This window comes from Nyctibius grandis, chromosome 1, assembly GCF_013368605.1.
Source record: "Nyctibius grandis isolate bNycGra1 chromosome 1, bNycGra1.pri, whole genome shotgun sequence".
Classification (NCBI taxonomy): domain Eukaryota; kingdom Metazoa; phylum Chordata; class Aves; order Nyctibiiformes; family Nyctibiidae; genus Nyctibius; species Nyctibius grandis.
In genome coordinates this window covers 69464804-69488309 of record NC_090658.1, presented here as the reverse complement: position 1 = coordinate 69488309, position 23506 = coordinate 69464804, and the positions used below count along the sequence as shown (strand labels likewise).

The 23506-nt window shown below is 38.0% G+C and overlaps 1 protein-coding gene across 1 annotated transcript in view; it reads right to left on the bottom strand.

Moving 5' to 3' along the window:
* PTPRK (protein tyrosine phosphatase receptor type K) overlaps positions 1–23506 on the bottom strand; it is a 361688-nt gene that overhangs the window by 220971 nt on the left and 117211 nt on the right. The window contains exon 4 of the mRNA XM_068396216.1: positions 1698–1779. Coding sequence (XP_068252317.1) covers positions 1698–1779 — 82 coding nt within the window. The remainder of the gene's footprint in view (positions 1–1697; positions 1780–23506) is intronic.

Sequence of the window (23506 nt, the reverse complement as noted above, 5' to 3'; positions counted from 1 at the left end):
GAGAAGAAAGAGCGCTTCCAGTCCTTTCCCTTCTCCCCTGGTGATTCTACTAACTTCATGTTATACATGAGTTATAATACAGTCTTTTAAAAATCAAAACCAAGAGAAGGAGATCAAATGCCAAAATGTCATCAAGCACTTCACAAAAATTCTCCCAAAGACACTCACTTGTATGAAACCCATCATACTGAGAAAAATCCAATTAGCAGGATACTACTCAGGCAAATAGAGAGATATTACTCAGATTATTTGCGATGTAACTCAGAGCTGTGCTGTTTTACTAAATGAAATCATGTGTGCCATTGAATATAGTATTTCAGGAGCTGACAAACCTATTTCCACACTGACAAAGCCCCTAGGAAAGCTCAGTGACACAACCACCTGAAGGATTTATTAGACGTAAGAAAGCCGACAGACACTTTTGAGGAATGGGTACATTACACAGCTCTCATCCATCCCCTTCTCAAGAACTACTAACAAAAACAGTAGCTGAACTGTTATTTCTTTGTGCTTACTAAAAAAAAAACGCAACAACGTACAGGAAAAAACAGCAAATTGGAACAAAGAGGCTTTAAACATCAGTAACAAAAAAGAGCTTATCTGAATACTGTATCGTGCTGATAATCTGCCATCATGCCTGTACCCGAGTGCCTTTTGTTTTGGCACTTAAAAAAAACAAACACGAAGAAAAAAAAAAAAAAAGGAAGAAAAAAATGAAAGCCAGATACTGAATCCGAGCAGAGCCTTGCTGACTACAGACATCAGATAGCTGGGCTGGCTGAAATACAAAGAGGTAACTCACTCAAATACCCTGTAAGCTTAGGAGCCCCTGAAAGCTATGGTCTTAAAAGGTTTGGGGTAGAAGAAAACAAAATGTGAGGTTGCCATTGCAACTTTATTATTCGGCATCGTTTTGCAGATTTGGGGGAGAGGGTTGTTATATCTTGATCATTGCAGAAAGCAATTAAATTATCAGCCATGAGGTACATTATAATGAAATTACATTTTAGAGACGGGATATGTCTAGGGGAAGATCAGAAGAGTTGAACAGAACCAAACTAACAAAAACCTGTGATAACAAGTGACAGAAATGCACTGTAATAATTTCTTCCTCACACCTTTTCATCTGTAGAATATTCACATTAGCACAACTTGTGCTTGCATGTGTGTAATTCTCCCCCAGGATTAAGCAGGGAAAGGCAAACGTAAATGCCTGAAGTCTGTACACAAAACCAAAACAACAAAATCCTTCAGTAGTTCAATAGCTAGAAGTCTTTTTTTTTTAAAATCTGTTGTTTCCATTTTAAAAAAAACAAAAAACAAATACAAACAAAAAAAACAAGGGCATGAAATCTGATAAACCTCCTACATGCATCTGCCGATTCAGTTTTCTTTAATCAGTGAGTATACACATTAACATTAAAACCCATTTTGAATATGCACACCAATTATGGCATGACTAAAAAGACACTGAAGAATTTCAGCTTTTGTATTCCTGTATATTTTACTTCTGGCATACAAAGATTTTACCCAGGTAAATCACTATTGCAACACTACATTTTCCCCTGGAAGCTGCAACAAAAATACTATTGAAAGAACAACATCAGTGATCAAGTGATGAAAACTCAGTAGTCCACAGCAATATCAAATATGTCCTGAAAAGACAGAGAAAAATGCAGCTCTTAATCATTACTTACCACAAGGGTAACTCAGAACCTGGATGTCATCAATGGCAATGTAGCCATTTCTCCCATCTGAGACTTCAGCTTCAAATATTACCTGTCAAAACGAAAGAAAAAATGTTTACAACACTCAGTTCTACAGAATTCCCTCAGTGGCAAACGTGTAGATGTAAGACACATTGCCTTTTTCATTTAGTTGAAGTTCCTACAAGGTTTGATGACTGAATGGAATATTTATTACTTAATGTATTGCAGTTCCATACCATTCATATAGATGATTTGCTTTGGATTTCCTGCTTATGGTGCAGCAGAAAAGCACGTTTATTACCTCAATTAACGGCATACTGCTTTCACTCCACTAAATGTATAAACATGATTCTATTCTGAAAAAAATGCCAGTAATTTCAGACAGATTCGACATCACAGCACACAATAGATAACCAATTTTAACAATATTTATATTCTTGTCGGGGGTCACAGTGTAGTCCACAGTCTACTGTAACCTTCTGCAGAGTAATTACACAGGAAAACACGCAGCGGCACAGAAACAGTGCAGCACTCCCCAGTGGCAATGAAAAGAACAGCTGTAGCATGAGATTTATGTAGGAGTTGTTAACTTCATTCTTCATTCTTGCAAGGCAATGGGGAAATTGCTGTATATGAAGAAAAAAAAAAGAGATTGTCTTCACATCCAACTTCTTGTCCCACCCTAAATGGGCAGGAACAACAAAGAATTGCTCTTGGACTGCTCTAGAGCACAGAGCTGTCTTTTGCTCAGATGTAGCAAAACAACGCCAACTGACCAGAACAAACTTACTGTCAAGATTCACGCCTCCTTGTATGGACCAAAAAAAGGAAAAATAGTTGAATATGGTGAAAGTAAAAGGAAAATAATTAATGGATGAAGCATGAATGTTTAAACTAAAAGGAAGATATGAAAGAGGAAAGCACGCCAGTAAAGACTGATTCAAATGATATGACATAATCTTGCAGTCATGATGGCTCAACGTAAGTACCTGTTGGGGTCTTCTGTACGAGATAGGCTTAGAGCAAGTCAGGTGCTCTATACATAATATTTTTAAGTAGTTTGCATCTCTCATTCTTGGGGACAATGTAAGGGAGCAGCAAAGACAATGGATTAACAATCCAACATATCCTGCAGGTGAGCAGGAGAATACTATCCCCATCAAGCACCTTTCTTGGGTCTTATTGGGAGATCTGCATGGCACCTTGCTAGTTAGTAATGACCACTGCACTTTCTTCAGTCTCAAGGGAGTCACGGGAGCAAGCAGCTCCCAACTAGCTTTGGAGCTCCTTTTGGACTTCTCATTCACAAAAGCTACCCTCTTTGGCAAGATACCTGGCATTTACACCACTTGGCTCTGAATGCTGCATCAGGAACACTTCTGTGTGCTTATGCTCCACTAACTCCATTTCCCCACCCTCACATCCTGCCCAGACATAAAGTGCAATTTATCTTCCCACCAAAGGAGGCAGGGACTCCAGGTGGCCTGTTTATACTCAGAACTAATTCCACAACCTCCCAGGGTTGTAAATACGGAAAACTTCCAAGGAAAGGTAGGTATGGGCATGTTCACGACGTGGTTCGCAGAGTCGCCCAACCTGTGCTTTGACCGCAGAAAGAGGAAGCCTGTGGGGCATGTATACTTGACAGCACCAGGCTACAATCCCTCTTCCAACTTTTCGAGAAGTTCTTGCTGAGGTTCTGGCTGTACTTCTCTCCACTTTTCTTTTTTAATTAATTTTATTTGCACCCCAGTGCAACTAAGTTGCAGTAACTACTTCATTCTCTGCCTCCTCCTCCTGCCTTGGCCAACAACAGCTTGATGGAAAGGAATTTAGTGTCTGGGGATCCTACTCTCACTCCCTTGTCCAATGACCTCTCTGACCAGAGCACTGTTTGACTGTCCACGAACTTCTCTGGCATCTTCAGAGAGCTGGTACTTGTCCCCAGTAAGGAACATTAACATTAATATCTTCAATTCTTTAGTAATTTGGATTAATCCTATCTTTTTTTTTAAATGGTTGTGTGGTGTGGAAGACAAACAACTCAGTAAGAAATAACTATTACATTTAGAGCCCTTCTGAGAGACCAATTTCTTTACAACACAATACAGTTCTATAACATACACAAACTCTGAAAGCTATTTGTTTCTCAAAGTTCAGGTAAGAACTTCCAGCATCAGTGTTAAGAACTGGACTAAATTTACACCTCACTCTGAACTGGGTTGTTATTAATTCATTCGGAAATGACTTCGATCCAGTTCCCAGGGAAGCTTGGCCTCATGTAAGCGTGTCCTTCCCCTGTATGTTGATACCTTCCTACACCAGGAGCAGAGGGGAGACAGTTATCTTTCTTGGGACAGAGCTGGAAATGAATTTACCTTTTTTCTACCTCTTCCAGATTAATTTAACTAATCCCCACCCTCCAAGAGTAGGAAGTTATCAGAAGAAGAGAAGTTCACAGGGAAGAGTAATGTTAAGACATGGAGATCCATGAGAAGAAAAAAAACCCAACACAACCAAACAAAAACCATGATAAAATACAGAAATGCAAGAAGCCTAGAAAATGTTATAGGGAGTAATGTTTATGAGGAAAGTAAAGGAAAAATTAAGTTATTAAAAAGACAGAGATATTAGAGAGCTGAGATTTCATATATACTGTGCTAAATTAGTTTTTATTTACATTCATAATTGGTATAAATACAGCTATGAAACATTCATGACTATAGACACTATATAACAAAAGGTGCAGCTCAATTAAAAAAAATCTTATCAGGCTTTAATTTGATAACATCTGTTCACATTTAAAATGTGAAATGGAAAAAGGGAATTGTATATATAGGTGAAAACAGCAATTTAAAATGCTGACAAGTCAGACCAGAACCTCAGGTAGTTCTTTTCCTCACATACGCACACACTGTTTGAGAAAAACCACACTGTTGAGCTACTCCTTTCACCAGAGAAGGTTTATCCTAATAAGACACCAGTGCTTTGGGAATGAATCCTGAAGTTAGTTTGAACTGCTGCTCAGTTTACAGTCCTAGGAAGAATGGCTTAAACACTTTCATTTTAGCTGAAAAATAATTCAGGTTATCACTCCAGCCAGAAAACATTAGTTGCCTGTACAACTATGAATGTCCTTCCACTTATTACAATTTAATTGCATGCTCATCTAGTGCACTTCTGAGAGATGCTCGCTTCCTTTAATGTACAGGAGAGACTGTTTTCGGGGGATGAATGGGGCTTGCACAGAGCAGGGCTGTGGAGGCAGCTATCCTGTCTCGTTTGTACCAGAGTCACTGCAATGAATGAGAATGGGAAATGCTGAATAGCTCAGGTAATTCAAATGCTACTCAAGGGAATTAGATTTGATCCCTGGATCTTCTGCACAGTTCCAAGGTGCTACTCTAAGAGTTACTTACTTCTCCAAATAAAATGGCATGTCCTTGTTTATGAAGTGCCTCCATTCAGATGCAAATGAAGACACAGTGTCAGAACTCCCTGAACTGCACATGCTCCTACGTATTTAGCCATCCCTAATGCATCTCTTGTCCATATATTAGTCCATTTTCCCCCTAAAACCATGCAAACTTTTAGTGAATGCAGTACCATTTGGGAAAATCCATTGGTTTACTACTGACAGCATTAGCAGACATTTCCATTTGTCTGTTTTGTACCTGGGTTCCTTTAAGGACCCAAATCAGTGACAAATTTATCCCAATCATCCTGCTATATTATTCACAACTTTGTAGACCTCTATTATATGTCCCCAAGTAATTTTGTGTCAAATTTGAAGAGTCCCAGATTATTCAATCTCATATAGAAATCATTCCCTTTTCTTTGATTATCCTTCTCATCCTTCTCTAAAGCTCTTTCTAACTGTGCTATATTCTTTGAAGATAACATGAACAGAGCTGGCACACAGTAATCAAGATGTGGGTGAGTCATAATTTATACAACAGCATAATATCATTATGTAATTTATACTGAACTTCCTTAACCATCTTCACACTTCATTTGCTTTTTTTGACCATCACTGGGCTCTGAGCTAGCATTTTTATGAACCCCACAATCTTGCTGCAGAGTACCAACAGCAAGCTCTGAGTCCATCATTCTGTGCATGAAATTAGGATTTTATGCAGTATCCATTATTTTATACCTGTTTATCTAGACTAAAATGTGTCTGCAATTTTATTGCCCAGTCACTCACAGTTGGTGACACTGTGATGGTCCTTCTGCAAGTCCTCACAATCACATATTGTCCTTGCTGTTCCTAAGTAGCTTTCACATACAAACTTTTGTCTTCTCACTGTTCTCTGGTCCCCACTCTGGTCCCTTGTTAACATCTCTATAGGATGCCTTGGTGACTACTTTTGGGCATATTAAAAATTTATTCCTACCTTCTCCTTTTCCTCTTAAACAATTATCTATCTATGGAAGTATCTTTCTTCTCACAGAATGGCAGCTTAGCTTCACTACAAGCCTTTGTAGAGGGACTTGGTCAAAGGCCTTCTAGAAAACTAACTAGCCTGTATCAATCAGATTATCCTTATCTGTATCCTTGCTGACCCCTCTAAAAGGCTCCAAGGTTGAAAATTAAGTGTATGATGGGCAACAGACAGCAAAAAAAAAGAGAAAAAAAAAAATCTAGTTGTTTTGTCAGGCACTGCAAAATAGCACATACTTTGTTTTCACATCCCAGCTCTAAAATGCAGATGATGACAACCACTCTTCATCTAATATTATTCCAGAAATAAATGTTTGTGAACAACTTAAATACTCAACAGTATTTGAATGCAATGGAAAAAGTAGTAATTATTACAGCAGTGACCCCTGAAGGGATTTAGTTGCTGAAGTTTAATGCTTAAGAAATATCCAAACCTTCACATTCCTACATAGCCCTAACATCATATTCTGTAACCACCATGAAGACTAAGCCTGAACTTGCAGGAATATACAAAATATACAACTTAGTGACTGGCCTCACCAAATTTTTAACTCTTGTCGGGATCCAAAAATTTAGGTATCCTCATTACTAGTGCATTTGAGGCACTGATCAAAATAAATAAGCATCCCCAAAGCATACCTAGTCAATTAAGTACAAAATGCAGTCAGGAAAAAGAGAGAACAACTCTGTAGCCCAAAGCCTACCCTTAGAACACAATTCCCCCTAGGTTTTGTAAAAGCTGTTTTCTTCTAAACTATACACCACTGTCACCAAGGAGGGTATTTCAGTACAGTTTGAGACCTTCCTTGTCCTTCCTCTGCTTGACTAGTTCTGACTACTCGCGATACTGAAGAAGGTAAGCATCTCCCACAGTTGGTAGCAGTCATGTCAGATCATCATATACATATGAAGCAAATATCCACACATCAGTTAGATAAAAGTGAGTATTAAAAGGTTTAGTTACAACAGAAATTTAGTGTTCCATGGACTATTTTCTCCTGCAGGGCTCTAATATACATCATTAGAGAGAGTTGAAAAGGAATTTCAGATGGAAATAGGGGGAAAAAAAAAAAAAAAGAAAAGAAATAGTTAGATCTTGTAATTTCCACAGAGCATTCATCTTGCAACACATTTTTGTTCATCTATAGAAGGGCTTCTACTAGCTTAATTATCTGAAATCAAACTTCTAAATTGATCAATTCCAGTGCTTGGTGGAAAGGTATATTAAAGAGCTGTAAGCAAACAGAAGGTATTATGTCTGTGATAAATCACAGTACATTACTGGAAACTTTGTTCACTTTCCTCACTGTTCCAGTATCCATAACCCTGACGGTGTGCATTTTGATCTATTTTTGGCAGCTTCCACGTCATTTCTATTCAACTTGTGAATAAAACAAATGAAGAATAAATTAGAGCCAAAAGAAGCAGTGAAGTTATATTAATTAACCTCATCAGAAATGAGTTATATTAACCTCACCAGATACAAAGCCTTAAAGTCTTTCATAAGAATATAAAAAGAAAACATTTTTAATTATTTATTTTTTCTACTTCATATACATCTCCCTCATAGATTCATCTTAATTTTTGTAAAAGCACAGTAGGGTGACTCCAGATATACTTGAACCTAGTACTTATACTAGAATTGGTTAAGATTAAACAGCACATAGGAGCAAGTTCGTTTTGTAGTAAAATAACTTTCTGCAGATGAAAAGCCATGAACAGCAAGACCAGTTATACATAAGATAAAACACTAATGAATCCTATTCACTGACAAGCTTCTAGTTCTATCCAATGTTTTTGCAACATTAAATGCATTTTCAAATACTAAAGCAAAGTTTTTAATCACCAAGGAACCAAAAATTAACATAAACATGAAAATAGTATCATGTTACAAAAGAAATACTTAATGAAATTTAGCTGAAAGAAAGGAACAGCTAAAGAAATTTTTACCTACCATATAAAAATTTTGTTGACATAATAAAAAGCATTTGCCTTTTGAAAGTTATAGATAATTTTGCTGAACTAATTTAGGAATCATGAAAACATAATTACTTCCATTTGAATGCTTAATGTGAGGCGGCCTTTGCCGCTGACAGGGCCCAGGAGAATTTCCAGCACAGCAAATCAAACACTTGGGTGAAAACTTTGGGATCTTAATTCTGCCAAGTCAGCTAACACCCTATTACTTCTTTTTTTCCCCTCAATAACACACCTCCTGAGACTGAAAACCAAAGGAGTTAAAGCTATCTTCCGGCTAGCATCCTTACCAACTGAGCTGGTCAAGAAATGCTCCCAGATTTTTCAGCCATCTCAGTGTCACCCACAGGGAACCTTGACATACACACCTCCTCTCAGCCCCAAATTCGTATTTAAGGTCCACTCAACATTGGGAAGTCTGTACTCCCAAGATTCATCTCTGTTCATGCTCTCTGGTGAGGAACCACACAGTAAACATGCCTACCATGGGTCTCAAAGGGTAATGCTTCAGAGAATTTATTAGTTGTAAATGAGCTAGCTCCACTACTCAATCCCAGAAAAAAAGAAGAAGAAAAAAAAACACCCTAAAATTGTCTCTTTACATGCAAGTAAGAACTGTAGGTGAGCTTTAGGTGAACTACACAATTTAAACACAAGGAGAGTTAATAACAATATTTTACCTCCACAAACAACATCCATGCTGCAGGAAAGCATGTAATTAAGATGAAGCATAACAAACCTTTGAAAGGACCTGTATTACACAGTTATCTGATGCAGGGGAAGCTAGAGACTAGATTCAGTAACCCTAGAGGCCCCTATGTTAGTTAGGAACACCAAGAAAAACTGCACAACCTTCCACTTATCTGTGCTTACTTCTCTTAAGTTTCTTATGCCAAATATTTCTAGGCTCATATCTAGGAAATGTCTGGATGAAGCACCACACACAGAAGAGTTACAGCTGCTCTGGCTTTGGAGCAGTACTAGTTTATCATCTGGGAATACTTACAGTCTTAAAAAAAAAAAACCCTGCTCTTGACTGACTGAAGAAGTTGAAGAAAAAACATCCTTACATAGTCTGTAAACACAAGATCTTCAATAAACCAAAACATTTGTTTAAGGGTGAAAGTTCTTAAATGATTGAGATTTAAAAATCATAACATTGCATACAAAGGCATGACTTTTAACTATGGGAAACAAAAACCGTGATAGCGTTGTAAATCATGACATTTAAAGGCTAAAACTGGGACAGCAGCAGTAAGAGACGAGCTAAGAATCAATACAAAATACTTAATACTTTGCTTATTTTTGTGATAGACCAAAACTTTAAGACAATACTTTCCAGTAGGACAGAAGCAGTCCTTTCGAACATGGGTAGCTACTAGAAAATGCAGCAGTACAAGTCTGGCATGACGCCACTGTACTCTTCTAAACCTAGAGCGAAGGTCAGTCCTTTTTGCCTTTCAGTGACCCTTGGGAATTCCCTACCCTGTGGGGAATTTTTTTTTTTTTTTTTAAAATATTCTCCATCTCAAATCGTATATATTCCCAGCCAAATTACTGATACGTCTGAACACACTCAGTAATCATAACCATTATCCCTTGAAGTAATATCTGCATGAATACTATATAGATAAATAAAATTCTCAGTTTGCCAAGCATGGGATCTTTTCCGTATTCAATTTAAAACAAACAAAACAAAACACCAAAAAAAACCCCAAACCTAAAAAAAAAGCAACTTCATAGAATTAGTTTATGAAGAACTGAAAAACAACAAGCCAAGCAGATAGACTGAAACAAGCAGACAAAATTCATAGGTTCATGTTGCATCTTACATATTGCTTTCTAGAATAACTTTCCAGTCCGTATCAGTGAAAAATTATCTAAAATTGCTTATTTTCAGAACAGCAACTGAAAAAACTTGAAGCACCTATCCAGAAAGTCAAGTCCATGCCCATGCATTTGCTTGCTCCAGACAAAGATGCTGTTCAAAACCACTTTTTAATTCCAGCAATCACCAGTCAAGGTGCTGACAGGTACCTTGCTTCCCTTCCTCTCCCTTATCTTTTCTTCTCCTCCAGAATAAAACTCATATAACTGAAGCTATCACCCTCTGCCATTTCCTCCAGAAGTGTTCATACTCAGCCTGCTTAAAGAGCATCGGAATTCAGTGGCCAAACACATCCAGTTGTCCTAAATTACAACAGTTTCCAGCATCAGGAAGGAAGTAAACACTAAAAAAAGGCAAAACTGCACAGTATCTCCTACTCTGTGTCACCACGAAGACAGCATGGAATAATGCCAACACGTCTTAACTCAGGAAAGTGAGGACAAAATATGTTCTAACACAAGTGGAGGGTAGTTTAACAGATACAGTTTAACAGATATTTAATAAATGCAGATCAAATATTGCCAAGGAAAAAAATATAATAAAAAAGAAAAGCAACTCACTCAAGCAATGGACAGGTTATGTCAAACAGTACTGTAAAGATATTCATTGCATCAGCACCTGCCTACAGTAATACTGAAACTAGCACTGTTTGTGTAGGAAATTACTCTGACGTGTTCTCTCAAAAATGTATTTCAAGATACAATAGCGATACTTCTATCCGCAAATTCTGTATATCACCTTATTTTATCCTCTCTATTTTTGCATTAATCACGACACGTTGGTGCTGGACTAACACAGATGATGACAGCCATCTGTACAAACAGCTTATGTCTAAAGAAACAGGAGGTATGACATCAAAACATTTCCTCGCTCTCAGTCTTGTCTTGCACCATATCCACTAAGCTGAATTGAATGTGGCAGAGTTGAATCTGGCAAGGGATGTCAAGGGCAACAAGAAGGACTTCTGTAAGTAGCAAAAGGAAGACTAGGGAAAGTGTTGGTCTGCTGCTGAATGGGACAAGGGCCCTGGTGACACAGGACATGGAAAAGACTGAGGTACTGGTTGCCTTCGTCATCTCAGTCTTTGCTAGTAAGATCGATCTTCTGAAATCCAAGGACCCAGAGACCAAGAGGAAAGTCTGAACCAAGGAATACATGCCTGAGGACCAGCATATGCTGGGGGCCACCCAGCTGGAAAGCAGCTTGGCAGGAAAGGATCCAGGTGCCTTGGTGGACATCAAGTTGAACATGAGTCAGCAATGTGCCCCTGTGGCAAAGGCAGCTAATGGTATCGGGCTGCATAAGTGTTGCCAGTGGGTTGAAGGAGGTGATCCTTCCCCTCTGTTCAGCACTACTGACACCACACCTGGACAACTGGACCCAGTCCTGGGCTCCTCAGTACAAGAGAGATATGGACATACTGGAGAGAGTCCAGTGAAGGGCCACAAAGGTGATGAAGGGAATGGAACATCCCTCACATGAGGAAAGGCTGAGAGACCTGGGACTGGTCAGCCTGGAGAAGAAAAGGATCAGGGAGGATCTCATCAATGTGTATAAATACCTGAAGGAAGGATGCAAAGAGGACAGAGGCAGGCTCTTTTCAGTGGTGCCCAGTTATAGGATCAGATGCAATGGGTGCAAACTGAAACACAGGAGATTCCCTCTGAACATCAGGAAGCACTTTTTTACTGTGAGGGTGACTGAGCACTGGCACAGGTTGCCCAGGGAGGTTGTGGAGTCTCCATCCTTAGAGATATTCAGAAGCTGTCTGGACTCAGTCCTGGGCAACTGGTTCTAGGTGGCCCTGCTTGAGCAGAGGGTTGGATCAGATAACCCTTAGGGGTGCCTTCTAATCTCGAACATTCTGTGATTCTGTGAAATGGTTGACCCCCAAAATAATTAGATTTTACTGATACTAAATAGAAGGGATAATGTTCAGTGTTGACTATATTTCTTCCAGACATTCACTGTAGTTTGGACTGCATATAACCCCTTTCTCTTTAGAAAGTGTGAATTGAAATTTTTCATCTATGCATTTTACAAATACTAATACTTGCTAGATGTATTTTGCCAGAACACCATCCCCTGACTAATATCTGCTTGGTTAGGGTAATTCCTGGCTATGTATCATTTGTGGGATGATAGGAGCACTGTTTGTGTAAGTCACCTGAACTAACTCAGAAAGGCTTCCTATCCCCTTCCACTGGAACCAAGTAAAAAACATAATATAATCTATCAACAAAGAAAAGTTTTGAGCTATGAAAGATTCTCCAGCAACCATTTTTAGCCATGACAAGTGTTATTCATAACCACTCAAACTTAACAGCTGAAGTCCATGGAGAAGGAGAGACTCTTTCAAGGTACAAAGCCATATACCTCAATCTTGCCCTACCCTCTGCGCTTGTAGAGTGAGCTCATAAAGACTTGGTTGCCAAATGCTGACATCTCAATAGCGATAATAAGGAAGGGTTTTTAAACCCAGACCTATTGTGTTAATTTCCATTTGTTTCCATGTGAGAATCCAGGCCTAAAGGATCATGCTGCCATGGATTATGGAGCTGGCTAATACAGTAACTCCTAAATTATCTTGTATGCTCTTTTTGATACTTTCTTGTTTTTTTGCATCTCAAAGCTTTTCTGCGTTTTGGTTTAATGAATGAGCAGTTTAAGGGAGTAGTCGTTACTGTCTTTTCTGGGATGACTGTTTGTTTACCAGTAATGACTGCAGACCCAAGAAACCCATATATATATATATATGAAGGATAATCACAGGACCATAATTTACAGGTGGAACAATTGCATGGAGAAGGCAGCACACACAAGTTCTCTAGAAGCACTTTCAGGAAAGAAATCAAGTATAAAATGGCTTTTGTCACAGTGAAGCAACAGAATGCAAGCAAAATTCTGTTAACCATGCCCACATTAATTCATTGCTCCACAGTAATTTTGCACAAATCAGTTTGACAGGCAACACCTTTACTTTAGCATAAGTAGCATAGGGTTAGGATAGAAGAACAACCCCAAGCCACGCCTAATAACTGGTTCGACTCCTTTTTTCTGTTCCTACCACAATTAAAAGAAAGAAATTGCTCATGGTTGGCAAAGTGACAGTGAGCCTATCAAATTCACATTTGTAAATGAAAAAGCAGAAGAACAAGGTGGTTCTCAAGAGCATGATGCATTGAAAATATGGGAATCTAAAGAAGAAAGAGCTTAAACCAACTTGTGCTTCTCTCTGCACAAACTAATATCGCTTTTAAAAAAAAAAATGAGAATGCATCTCCACAGATACACAACGGTACCCACAACTTTTTTTCTCTCTAAATTTAAGATGTTTGTGTAAAGTAAAAAAAAAAAAAACCAAAACACACCCAAAAAAAACCCAACAAAAAACAAGAAACAAAAAAAAAAACCTGGGGAAAAACAAACAAACAAACAAAAAAAACAAAACAGAACAAAACAAACAACAGAAAAATAGAATCACTAACTGTGTCTTTCAAAGTGCATTAACTGACATCCTCATACATGTCATGTCTAGGGTGTGCACTTGGGACCAAGTTTTGGCAATTTTGCCTTCAGTGAGACTACTTAGTGAGACTACAAAGACCTTGAAAAGGCCTCTGGATACACCAGATATGCCAGACCTCCAGATACTCAGATTCTACTTCAACAAATCTCTCTGAAAATTATCTTCCTACTGATGAAAACATTAGACCAGTAACGTTGAAACCATTTAAACTGTCACTATTACATGGTTATGTGTAACATCACCTGCCTTGTTTAATGAAACCAGACAAGTCAGATTAATTCCCTCATTTCCTAGTTAAAGCAGAAACTTGCATTTGAGATTGTGACAGTGAAATATTTCTTTTTCAAAGTACTTCAACATCAGAAACGGGTAGTAAAGATGATAAAGCACCAAAAGTAATGGCTGTGGAATCTGTCTGTGAAATCGATGAGATAAACATCAGTCAGGAATGATACAGATCTAGTTTACCCCACCACTGGCCAAGGCCTATATGTTATATTAACTCAGAAGGGATTTTCCAGATGCAATTTTCAGATGTTTCTAGAGCTTTTGGGCATTATATCATTAATAATAAAAGAATTAAACACAGAATCTTTTTAGTTTCTTCCATTTATTTGGAACACAAAGCTATAGCTTTTCACCTAATATTCTCTGTTTGCAGGGAGAAATATGGAAGAGCTAGATACTGTTAAGGAGCTGAGCAAACGAAACTGCATCAGAGCAGAGAAGACAAGTTACTGACAAGTCAAGTCAGGCACATCACAGGAAGATAAAAATCAACAAGACAGAGACTTGGGGGCAAAGAATCTCCTCTGTCCCCCTTAAAACCCTTACCTCAAATATATCTACTAAAATATTGTTAGTCCTTTTCCCTTCTACCTTCCCTCTATTGATCAATCTGCAAAGACATCTGCTACATAAACTGGCCTTTGAGCAAACGAACTAAAACGAGAAGTCACATAAAGGAATGATGAATCCTAAATTCAAGAGAAAAGGGTGTCTCTATTCTGAAACAAATCCATTTTCATTTTTTTAAGCGTTGAAGATTAATACTGAGTAGACATTCTTTGTTTCTTTTATAGGTGTAGCGCATAAGCTACTTCATTAGTTTTGGCTACCAAAATGATCAATGCTTATGGTCTCTGGTACTGCGTGTAAATTTATCATTTTTCTCCACAGAAGAAGGAAGGCAAAAATACTCACTACCAGAATTAATATTGTCTCTTGAAAGACAGAAATAACCAAGAACTGTTCATAGTCACATCCTTTGAACTTCTTCAGCATAAAGCACCAACTTTTTTTTTAGATTGTTCAGAGAAATAGCTATGAAGCACCAAGCAATTACTATTCTTGAAACAGCTTAGGTTTTATAACTAGTGGAACAAACCTTCTACCACAGCTTCTTTTAATCTGAGAAATATATTTTTAACGTTCTTATAAAATCATTTTCTAACAGACGGATTATTAAATGGCAGAAAAAGAGTGCATAGATGAACACTAACATTTCACCTCATAAAATTACAAAGTTTATCTTCAATAAGCAGATAAGAGGAGGCCATCCTTACTAGTAACCTTCTGAAGAAAAACTTAAATTCCAAAACAAACACATTTTACAACCTCTGCTCTCAAGGTTCACCGTTCATTATTGTAAACCACTGTAAGTTATTAAAGAATGTGCCACTGGCAATTACAGGAAAGTCAAAACCTATATTTAAGCTGCCCCTCTCTCCAACAGGGATGCAGGGGCACGATCCCACCAATGGATCCAGTTATATCTGTAACACAGCATGCTGCCTTATGTTCAACATGGTGCTTTTCACTTACATGATATTTTAGAAAAGATGACAAAGGCGATTCTTAAGTGGGAGTAAATTAGGGATTGCAATTGAAATGGTGATTCCCTCCTTACCACATTCAGGCTTCTCCAGTCACAGGCAATTAGCATCACATTCAGTTCACAAAGGTTTGCAGATCTTCTGTTACACTCACCACAGGCCACAAGAAATTCCTAACAATAAAACACAACTTGAACAACCACAGATAAATCCCAGGCAAAAGCCAAGAGCACATTGCTCCACCACAATAGATACTGAAGGCAGAGCCAGTGCCTCTGCAATAAACAATCTACTGTTTCCTACTAGAAGATATATACAACATCTATATACTAGAAGAGAACAAGTCATCTGATTATAGCATACTAAAACATTTCTGCATTTAGCAATTGACATACAGATGTATGCAAGCATGTGCTTACATATGCTTGTACATACTTTGAATTTGGACAAGGTATTGATGACACACAATGAACAGGGTGTTGTTTCCTAGCAAACATTAACTATGTTTATCCAAAGAATGCTGATGAGCTGTCAGACTGTTGGATGCCATTTTTAGGTAGCAACATTTTCAGATATTCTCTTATATATTCAGCAACACGGCATTTGGAGCACGTAATCTGGATTGCACAGACGCCTTTTGTGAAGAGGTGTCAAAATCAAACTTTCTCTAATTGCTCAACTGATCCACATGGAATTATCAGACTCCCCTCTCCCCTCCCTCGGTTACAGCAGACCCAGTTCTTTTCCACCTAACTCTATGCTTTCCTCCCCACGCTTCCAGGCAGCTTCGGATGAATGGCTATTTATTGCATGTTTTTATACCTACACCTGACCTACAGCACTGAGTAAGCTCTTCCACTCCACAAAAGAAACATTCACTTAACTCAAAGGTACATTGCACAATATTCTACCAAAATAAACATGGAGATCCTAAAATAACTTTCAGTGTAGGCTTTATATTAATATGTCCTTTAGTAGCTCCTCAATATTTTTTTTCAATGTCAGACTTCCCAACAGCCTTCCTAGAAAATAAGAGAATTTCAGGGAAAAAACTAACATGCAACTTTCTCCTTATGCAAAATTCACTTCTCCTCATTTTTCCTTTCCTCATCACAACATTCTCTTCTATCAGACATTTCTTCACAGGTTTGTGTTTTCCAGACTCTCTCCTTGTCTGCCCTTACTTGCTACCTCACCCATCTTGTCCTCCTCACTCCTTCCCAAGAGAATATCCTCAGTTTGCCCATCTGAAAACCAGGCTCCCTCCAACTACAGCTCCATCTTCCTTAATTCTCTCTCTCTTTTCAATAAAGTTGTCTACAAATGCATAATTTCACTACTCCGTTTCCTTGGTTCATCTTTCCCAGCAAAACTACCATATCTAAAATGTATCACCCAACAAAGCTATGATTCATTTCCATCCTCATCTGACACGTTGCCTTACTGTCCTCTCTTCAAAAATTGAGTGCACTTGGCTTCCATAGCACTATTCTTTTAGGTCTTCTCTTGGGATGTCACCTGAGGTTTCTCTTGTTCCTGCAGCATTGGAGCTTCACAGGAGCTTTACTAAGCCTTTGTTGGTCTCATTCTTTCCTTTCTTTTTTTTTTTTCCATTCCCTTCTTCTCCTTGATAGGGGATGCCTGTTATTTTGCCTCAACCAAGAGAAGACAATGTTCTAGAAGTTAAGTTCTTTTTCTGTTTGGATATTAACTTATGTAACAGTATAAGCTCCTGAAGTATTTATGTGGGAAGAAATTTCTTGCCTCTAAGTGTAAGCTGTGAGATGGAGCACAGCACTAGCAGAGCTGAAGATGAAGCACCTTCCATGAGACACGTAAAACCTGGACAGCTGCAGCACAACTTGCTTCTTTTAACATCTGTTCCGTTTCCTACCTCTGATGGACCATACTGATACGGCAATGAATCCCAGAAAGAAGTGCAGAAAGTATTAGCTCTTTGTCAGTACACACTGACTGAAAAGCCATTTGCTACCTTCTCTGAAGAAAAAGTGGCAAACTAGTCAAAGTGCAGAGCTCCATCAGAGAGATGTACTCCATCAATTGGACCACATTGCTCAGAACAGCCAGTGAAGCAAGCTTGGCAACTGTTATGGTACTGACACCCTCAGGCACTAAAATAGTTATAAACTGAAATATATTTCTACTACTTTTGAAATAGAAAACTAAAATGGTGGGGAAACTTCTGGTGCAGTAAGCAAGCTTTTTCCACCTCACGCAGCTGAGTGAAAGGTCAGTGCATAAATAAAATAAATGGGACAACAAGACTGGAAACACAAGCATCGAAGCACCACAAGGCAAGAAAGACACCAAAGAAAGATGCAGTTAGCACTAAACCCAAACTCCAGCTCATTATTCTGTCACATCTGGTGTGATGGGCATCACCACCACATCTAGCGATGCCCATTGCTGTCATGAAAATGGGCACCACCAAATAGGGAAGAAAACACACACACACACACGGTAGTCCAAGGTTTTATTTCGCTTCCAATACACCCATTAATACGACAGCCAGTACCTAAAGAATTTTGGGAAGAAAACAGCCACAGATTTCACCAGCTATTTGTATTGCCATGTTCTTCAGATTCTCTTCCAATAATCTGTCTTTAATCAGTTTGGAAATTGGAGGACTATACTTCCTTTTGCTGCTGCTTCTCTAATGCTTTTTCAACGGATAGTACTTTTCTAAGTTATTCTGCCCATTTCCATTTCACCCACAGGTGTAAATTGAACTCGCCTCCCCCACATAAACACTTTACACTGTATATAAGAAAGGCAAATTCTACTCTCACTTAATATGAGCAGACCACAAGGATAAAACTTAACATAGCAGAGTAATCTGAAAAAAACAATTTCAATCCCTTTGCTTCCAAGCACTTCAGCCACGAGTTTCAGACCCTCTCTCCTTGCAGTTACAGACCAGACCTCCTCATCCAAACCTCAGCCTGAGGTTTTGAGGCTTTCCTGTTACATCCCCCAGCTCTTTGGATTCCAGAGCTTCCAAACAGATCTTATCTCCCTGAGGTGTTTACACAGCACCAACAATTATATTCTCTCAGCAGAGTGTGTCAGCCCCCTTCAAGCACTCACCATCCTGTGGCAAAAAAAAGGGCTTGAGATGTGCCAATTGCAGAAAGCTGAGAAATTCTCCATTATCGGAAACCAGATACCAGAACACACACACTCACATGCAAAACATGCTGACTCCTACGCTGCACTTTTTCCTCAACTATCCTGACCTGAAATGCCAACCATTACATTTTGTATATAATCACTCAGTCAGGTAAGTTTTCTTTTGGCTAAGGATACATAACAAATAATATGAAGAGCAACCAAATCTTAAAAAAATATTTAATAAGAAGCACTTGTGAGATTTAAGAAAACAGGTGTGATTAGATCTTCTGTCTTATGGTGGTGCAATGCTCCAGAGAGGTTCAGTCAGTCATGTGTCAGCTAAAGCAGCAAGACTTTATTACTTCTGAAAAGCAATCTGGAACTGTAAACCTGAACAGTAGATGTAGCTCGCTGCCCATGTTTGCTTTAGACCTCAACTCCTGATATTTGAGCACAGAAGCTCTATCCAGATTTAATTCTTTTAAAACAAATACCACACAAAATCTATCCTTTTTAATTTATTTCATAACATTTGCTAAAATTACTTTTGCACACCTTGCTTAGAGAACCATAAATATGATTCAATAATTTTTATGGCCAGCTCTCCTTTACAGGCGGTAAAGAGAAAAATGTTTCATTAACTAGGACTAGCGCCCCAAATACTACAAAATATTCAAAGATCACATTTACTTTATCAGCACTTGCTGATAGGTATGACCCAGTGATATTCCAGAGGATGGCTTCTCCTCTGTAATTTGAATGGGAAATAACCAGTGTACCTTGGCAAAGGTGACTTTCGTTTCGATCACAGCAAACAGTGATAGGACAGGGCTATTCCAAGCATTTTCTATTCCCATCCCTTACAGTGGTTACTGTTTAATAATGGTAAACACGACAAATTGAGTAACAGTCATTTTGTCCTTTGGCTCATCCACCTATCCTTGGCTTAAGTTTAGTCAATCCTGTGCACAAAAACAAAGTCAAACATCACGGTCCTGACAAAAGTGATGAATAAGGACAATACAAACTAAAAGAAGAAAAAACTGTGATCTATCTCTGTGCTGTAAACAGGTCTTTGGATGTGAAAAAATTCAAGGTATTTGTAGAACAATAAATTCAGTGGATATCAGAATATCTAGGCGACTGAGGATTGCCATTCATCTTCTGCCTGAAAAGTATGTAGAACAATCCCTTTCTAATAGTCATGACTTCTTTTCCTCCATCCTCTTTATCTTTTACTACCTTACTGTAAGTTGTTGAATGCCTCAATCCTTAAATCTAGGATGCGCTTCTGAGAAAAATGCTTTCATTGTAAGCTCAGCAATTTATTATGTTCGCATCTGGGTCTTAACACACACACATGCATGCATGTGCACACAGACTTTTTTTTCCCCTTACTGTCTTATTGCCACTACCTCAGAAAACAAAAAAAAAGATTTCAAGATACTGTAAGAGAGTTTCAAGAAAGATTTCCATATTTGTTCCAAAAACTTCATCCACACACTGTATTGTGGTGTAAAGGAGAAAAGCAAGTACACTGTTCTCATCACAACTGACTTTCTGAATAATAAGGAAACATTAACAGGTAGTATATAAAATTCTATTAAAATTTATTCATAGTGGGACATTTTAGAAATGTCTTAGTTCAACCCACAAAATGCTTTATATCTTGTATCCAAACAAAACTTCTGATGAAAATAAGACAGTCTTACCAGAAAGTAAGACTGATGTACACAGTCAATGCCAAAAAGTCATTAAGATGTTCCAGGGCTTCAAAACACACTTCTACAAACTGCAAAACCCAAAGACTTACCATCATCTTTCACTATGCCTCAAGTACCACCCTGCCTCTAGTATGAGTTAAAGAAATAAAAAAAATAGATAAGCTGGACTTACATTAAAAGGCTATGTTTGATCCTTACGAAAGAAACTAAGTAAACATACTCTTATCAGGTACCAAATACAGACAACTGGCGATGTCGAATAGTACTTAACTGTAATGGAAATACATAAGAAATACAAAAAGAGTTGCTTTGTAATTACCAAATATTTTAATTTAAAAGGGGAAAACCACAGAAATATCATTAAAGGGAATGCTCCTGACACAGACATAGCATACTTATTTCCACACAGCTTTTCTTCAGCAGACCATTGTGTCTCTACTACAGCTTCTCATGCTTTTACCAGTTTAGAGAGCTCTAAAGTAAACACTTACACTAACTACCATGCAAAAAACAGCTCATTCATTCTGAAGATACTCTTCGAGGTGCTTCCTCAAACATATACTCTTAAGCATCCATACATCAAAAACTGTAAATATTTACTATGTAGCCTCAGTTGTTCAATTTTTATTTAGTTTCAAACCGTTCTTTTACTAAGTGAACAGAGGAGAAGCTAATTAAAGGATAAACCAGGACAAAAAAAATCAGGGTTTGGGTTTTTTTGAGTTGTTTTTCTTTTCCATTTTCCAGCAATGTTTTTACTGAAAAAATATAATGAGAAGATTTGATAAAAATTGTCACTGCAGCAACAGTTCTTAAAATTCATGCAACGTGAAATCAAGCTCTCAGCAGTTAGCTGAAATTAAGTTTTCTACTGCACATGGCCTGAGGAAAGCGAAAATAAAGAAGAAATGTAATTTTACACCTATAGAAATTTTCATGCCATCTCTAAAAACTAACCAATGAAGAGTGTATTCCAATACTTACACGTGAGTAAGACTATTACTCATACATCAGGTAAGAGTGGCTAGACAAGCACATGCTACGCTTCATACAACATGTAAAAGTTGAGGAAAAAAAGCCATTTTAATAGCCCTTTTTATAACAAGGGCTACCACCACAGATTGATACAAATAATTTCATACCTAATCTAAACTACATGAAAGTAATGACTACAATACTAATAGACAAATTTACAATGTACTTTTAAAATTTAAACAAGATCTAACACACTCAAAAATGAACATTTCTTATACCGAATTCTCAAAATCCTTAATTTGTTGTCTCTTTTGACTTAGCTGCCTTCTTGACCAGTAAGACTAAAGTGAAAAAAAAAACCACCTAGGCCATTAATGAATAGTTTTGGCAATAAAGTAAGGTCAGGTCACGACAATTTATCACTGACAAACCAAAGGGTAGTGTCCCTTTTCATAGGTTAGTGGCCAAACCAGTTGTAGTATGTCACTTCGTGAGAAAGACATTCCATAAAAAAAGAAAAGCAACCATTGTATTCAAGATGATCTCTTCATATGTTAGTTTGCTCAGTTAATCAAGTCAAAGTACACATAAAGAGATATATACAATTTTTTTTAAAAAAATATTACTTCCCCAAACCATCTTTTTTTTTTCTTTCTTTTTTCTTACTTCAAAGTTTCCCTGACCATCTCCCCTCCCTCCCTCCCTCCCTCCCTCTCTCTCCCCCTTTCTGCAAAGGATAAAGTAACTTTTGGTATCTTCATTCACGAAAAGCCATGAGACTTCTATCCAAGGCTACTGATAAATTTTTCAAACAGACACATGAAAGCTTCTTACATAGACAGTATCTTCATTTATAAGACAGTATAGTAAAAATAAAGCCAGAAGCTGAAAGTGTCCCACAGCTGGCAGCTAAAGTCCGGAATAGAAACTTAAATTACTTAAAGCAAAAATAAATCAATATTCTTAAGTCACATGCTTATCTGAAAATACCTGTTTTAATGTTCCTTTAATCCACTGAGGCTGGAGCCTGTGCATAAAAGTTAACATCTTTGCTGAAAAAAAGCATGAAATCCTGCTTCTTAGCTACTGTACCATATTTTCTCCTTGGGAGGTATGGAAGTCTTGTAATTCGTCATTTGTGGTTGTTCCCACCAGCAAAGCATATGCTTTGTCTGGTCTAACCAGTAATTTACCTTAAAGTCACTTTTCAAAGACACATGTTGCTAAATACTCCACTGAAATAAAAAGTCTTCAGTGTTTACTGGGCAAAATTCTAAATGACTAAGCGATCAATTCACTAAGTGACTTCAACAAATCCAGCAATTACATACATCTCCAAGAATAAAGCACTTAATCCACTTCCAAAAGACAAAATAAAACATATGCAAAACAAAAAGCTATGTGCACACAGTATGTCTGCACAGCGGGCAAGCGTTTCTTGGCCATTTCCCTGTGCTATTAATAAAAGCATCTTGCTAAGCATAACAAACTTGTACAACTACATCAAAGTCTCAAAGGATTTGAAGCAATTTTTTCCCTTCTCCTACACTGCCTGTTGTGCATCACCTGATGACCACTTCTCCACTTCTTTCTCAGAGTTGCACAGTCACTTATTCAACATCTCCATTTACAGCTAAATCTTAGGACCCTTTGCCCTTGCCCTGGATATATTTGCAACCATCACTGGAAGGTCCTACCTTCCTGAACCTACACACTTTGCACATACACGACCTTTCATTTATCTTTTCTGTTTGTTCTGATTTTGCATCTATTTTCCATGCTCACATTCACCAAACATGATAATGCTTCTTAAGGCAGGTCTGAAATCTGACCTTCTCAGCAGGACAGGGACCAGTTTGCCAGGCTAAGGCTCAAAAATGCAGCCTCGTACACTGTTGGTGATAGGTGGGGCAGGACTTCCTAAAGGAACAGGTCTGCTGCTTTGCCCACAGACATGGAGAACATACGTTATCTGTACTTGGAAGCACGAGATTCGTTGTATTCTGGATCATGAAGCCTTCCTTGCTCCTTTAACAACCCTCACTCTGGATTTGAATTACGAGTTACACAAAGACTGTTTAATCTCCCAAAATATTCCAGCTGCAAGTCAGAAAAATGCGAGATTAATTAATACACTTACTAAAGAAACCTATTATCTCACATATATATATTAATTGTTAGGAATGCATTTAAGTCTTGTTATGACAAATAAGCAGTTATTGAAAAAGATTTCAGTCTGTGTTTCAAAAATAAGCATTAACACTACAGGCGAGAAAATACACCTTCTTAGCCT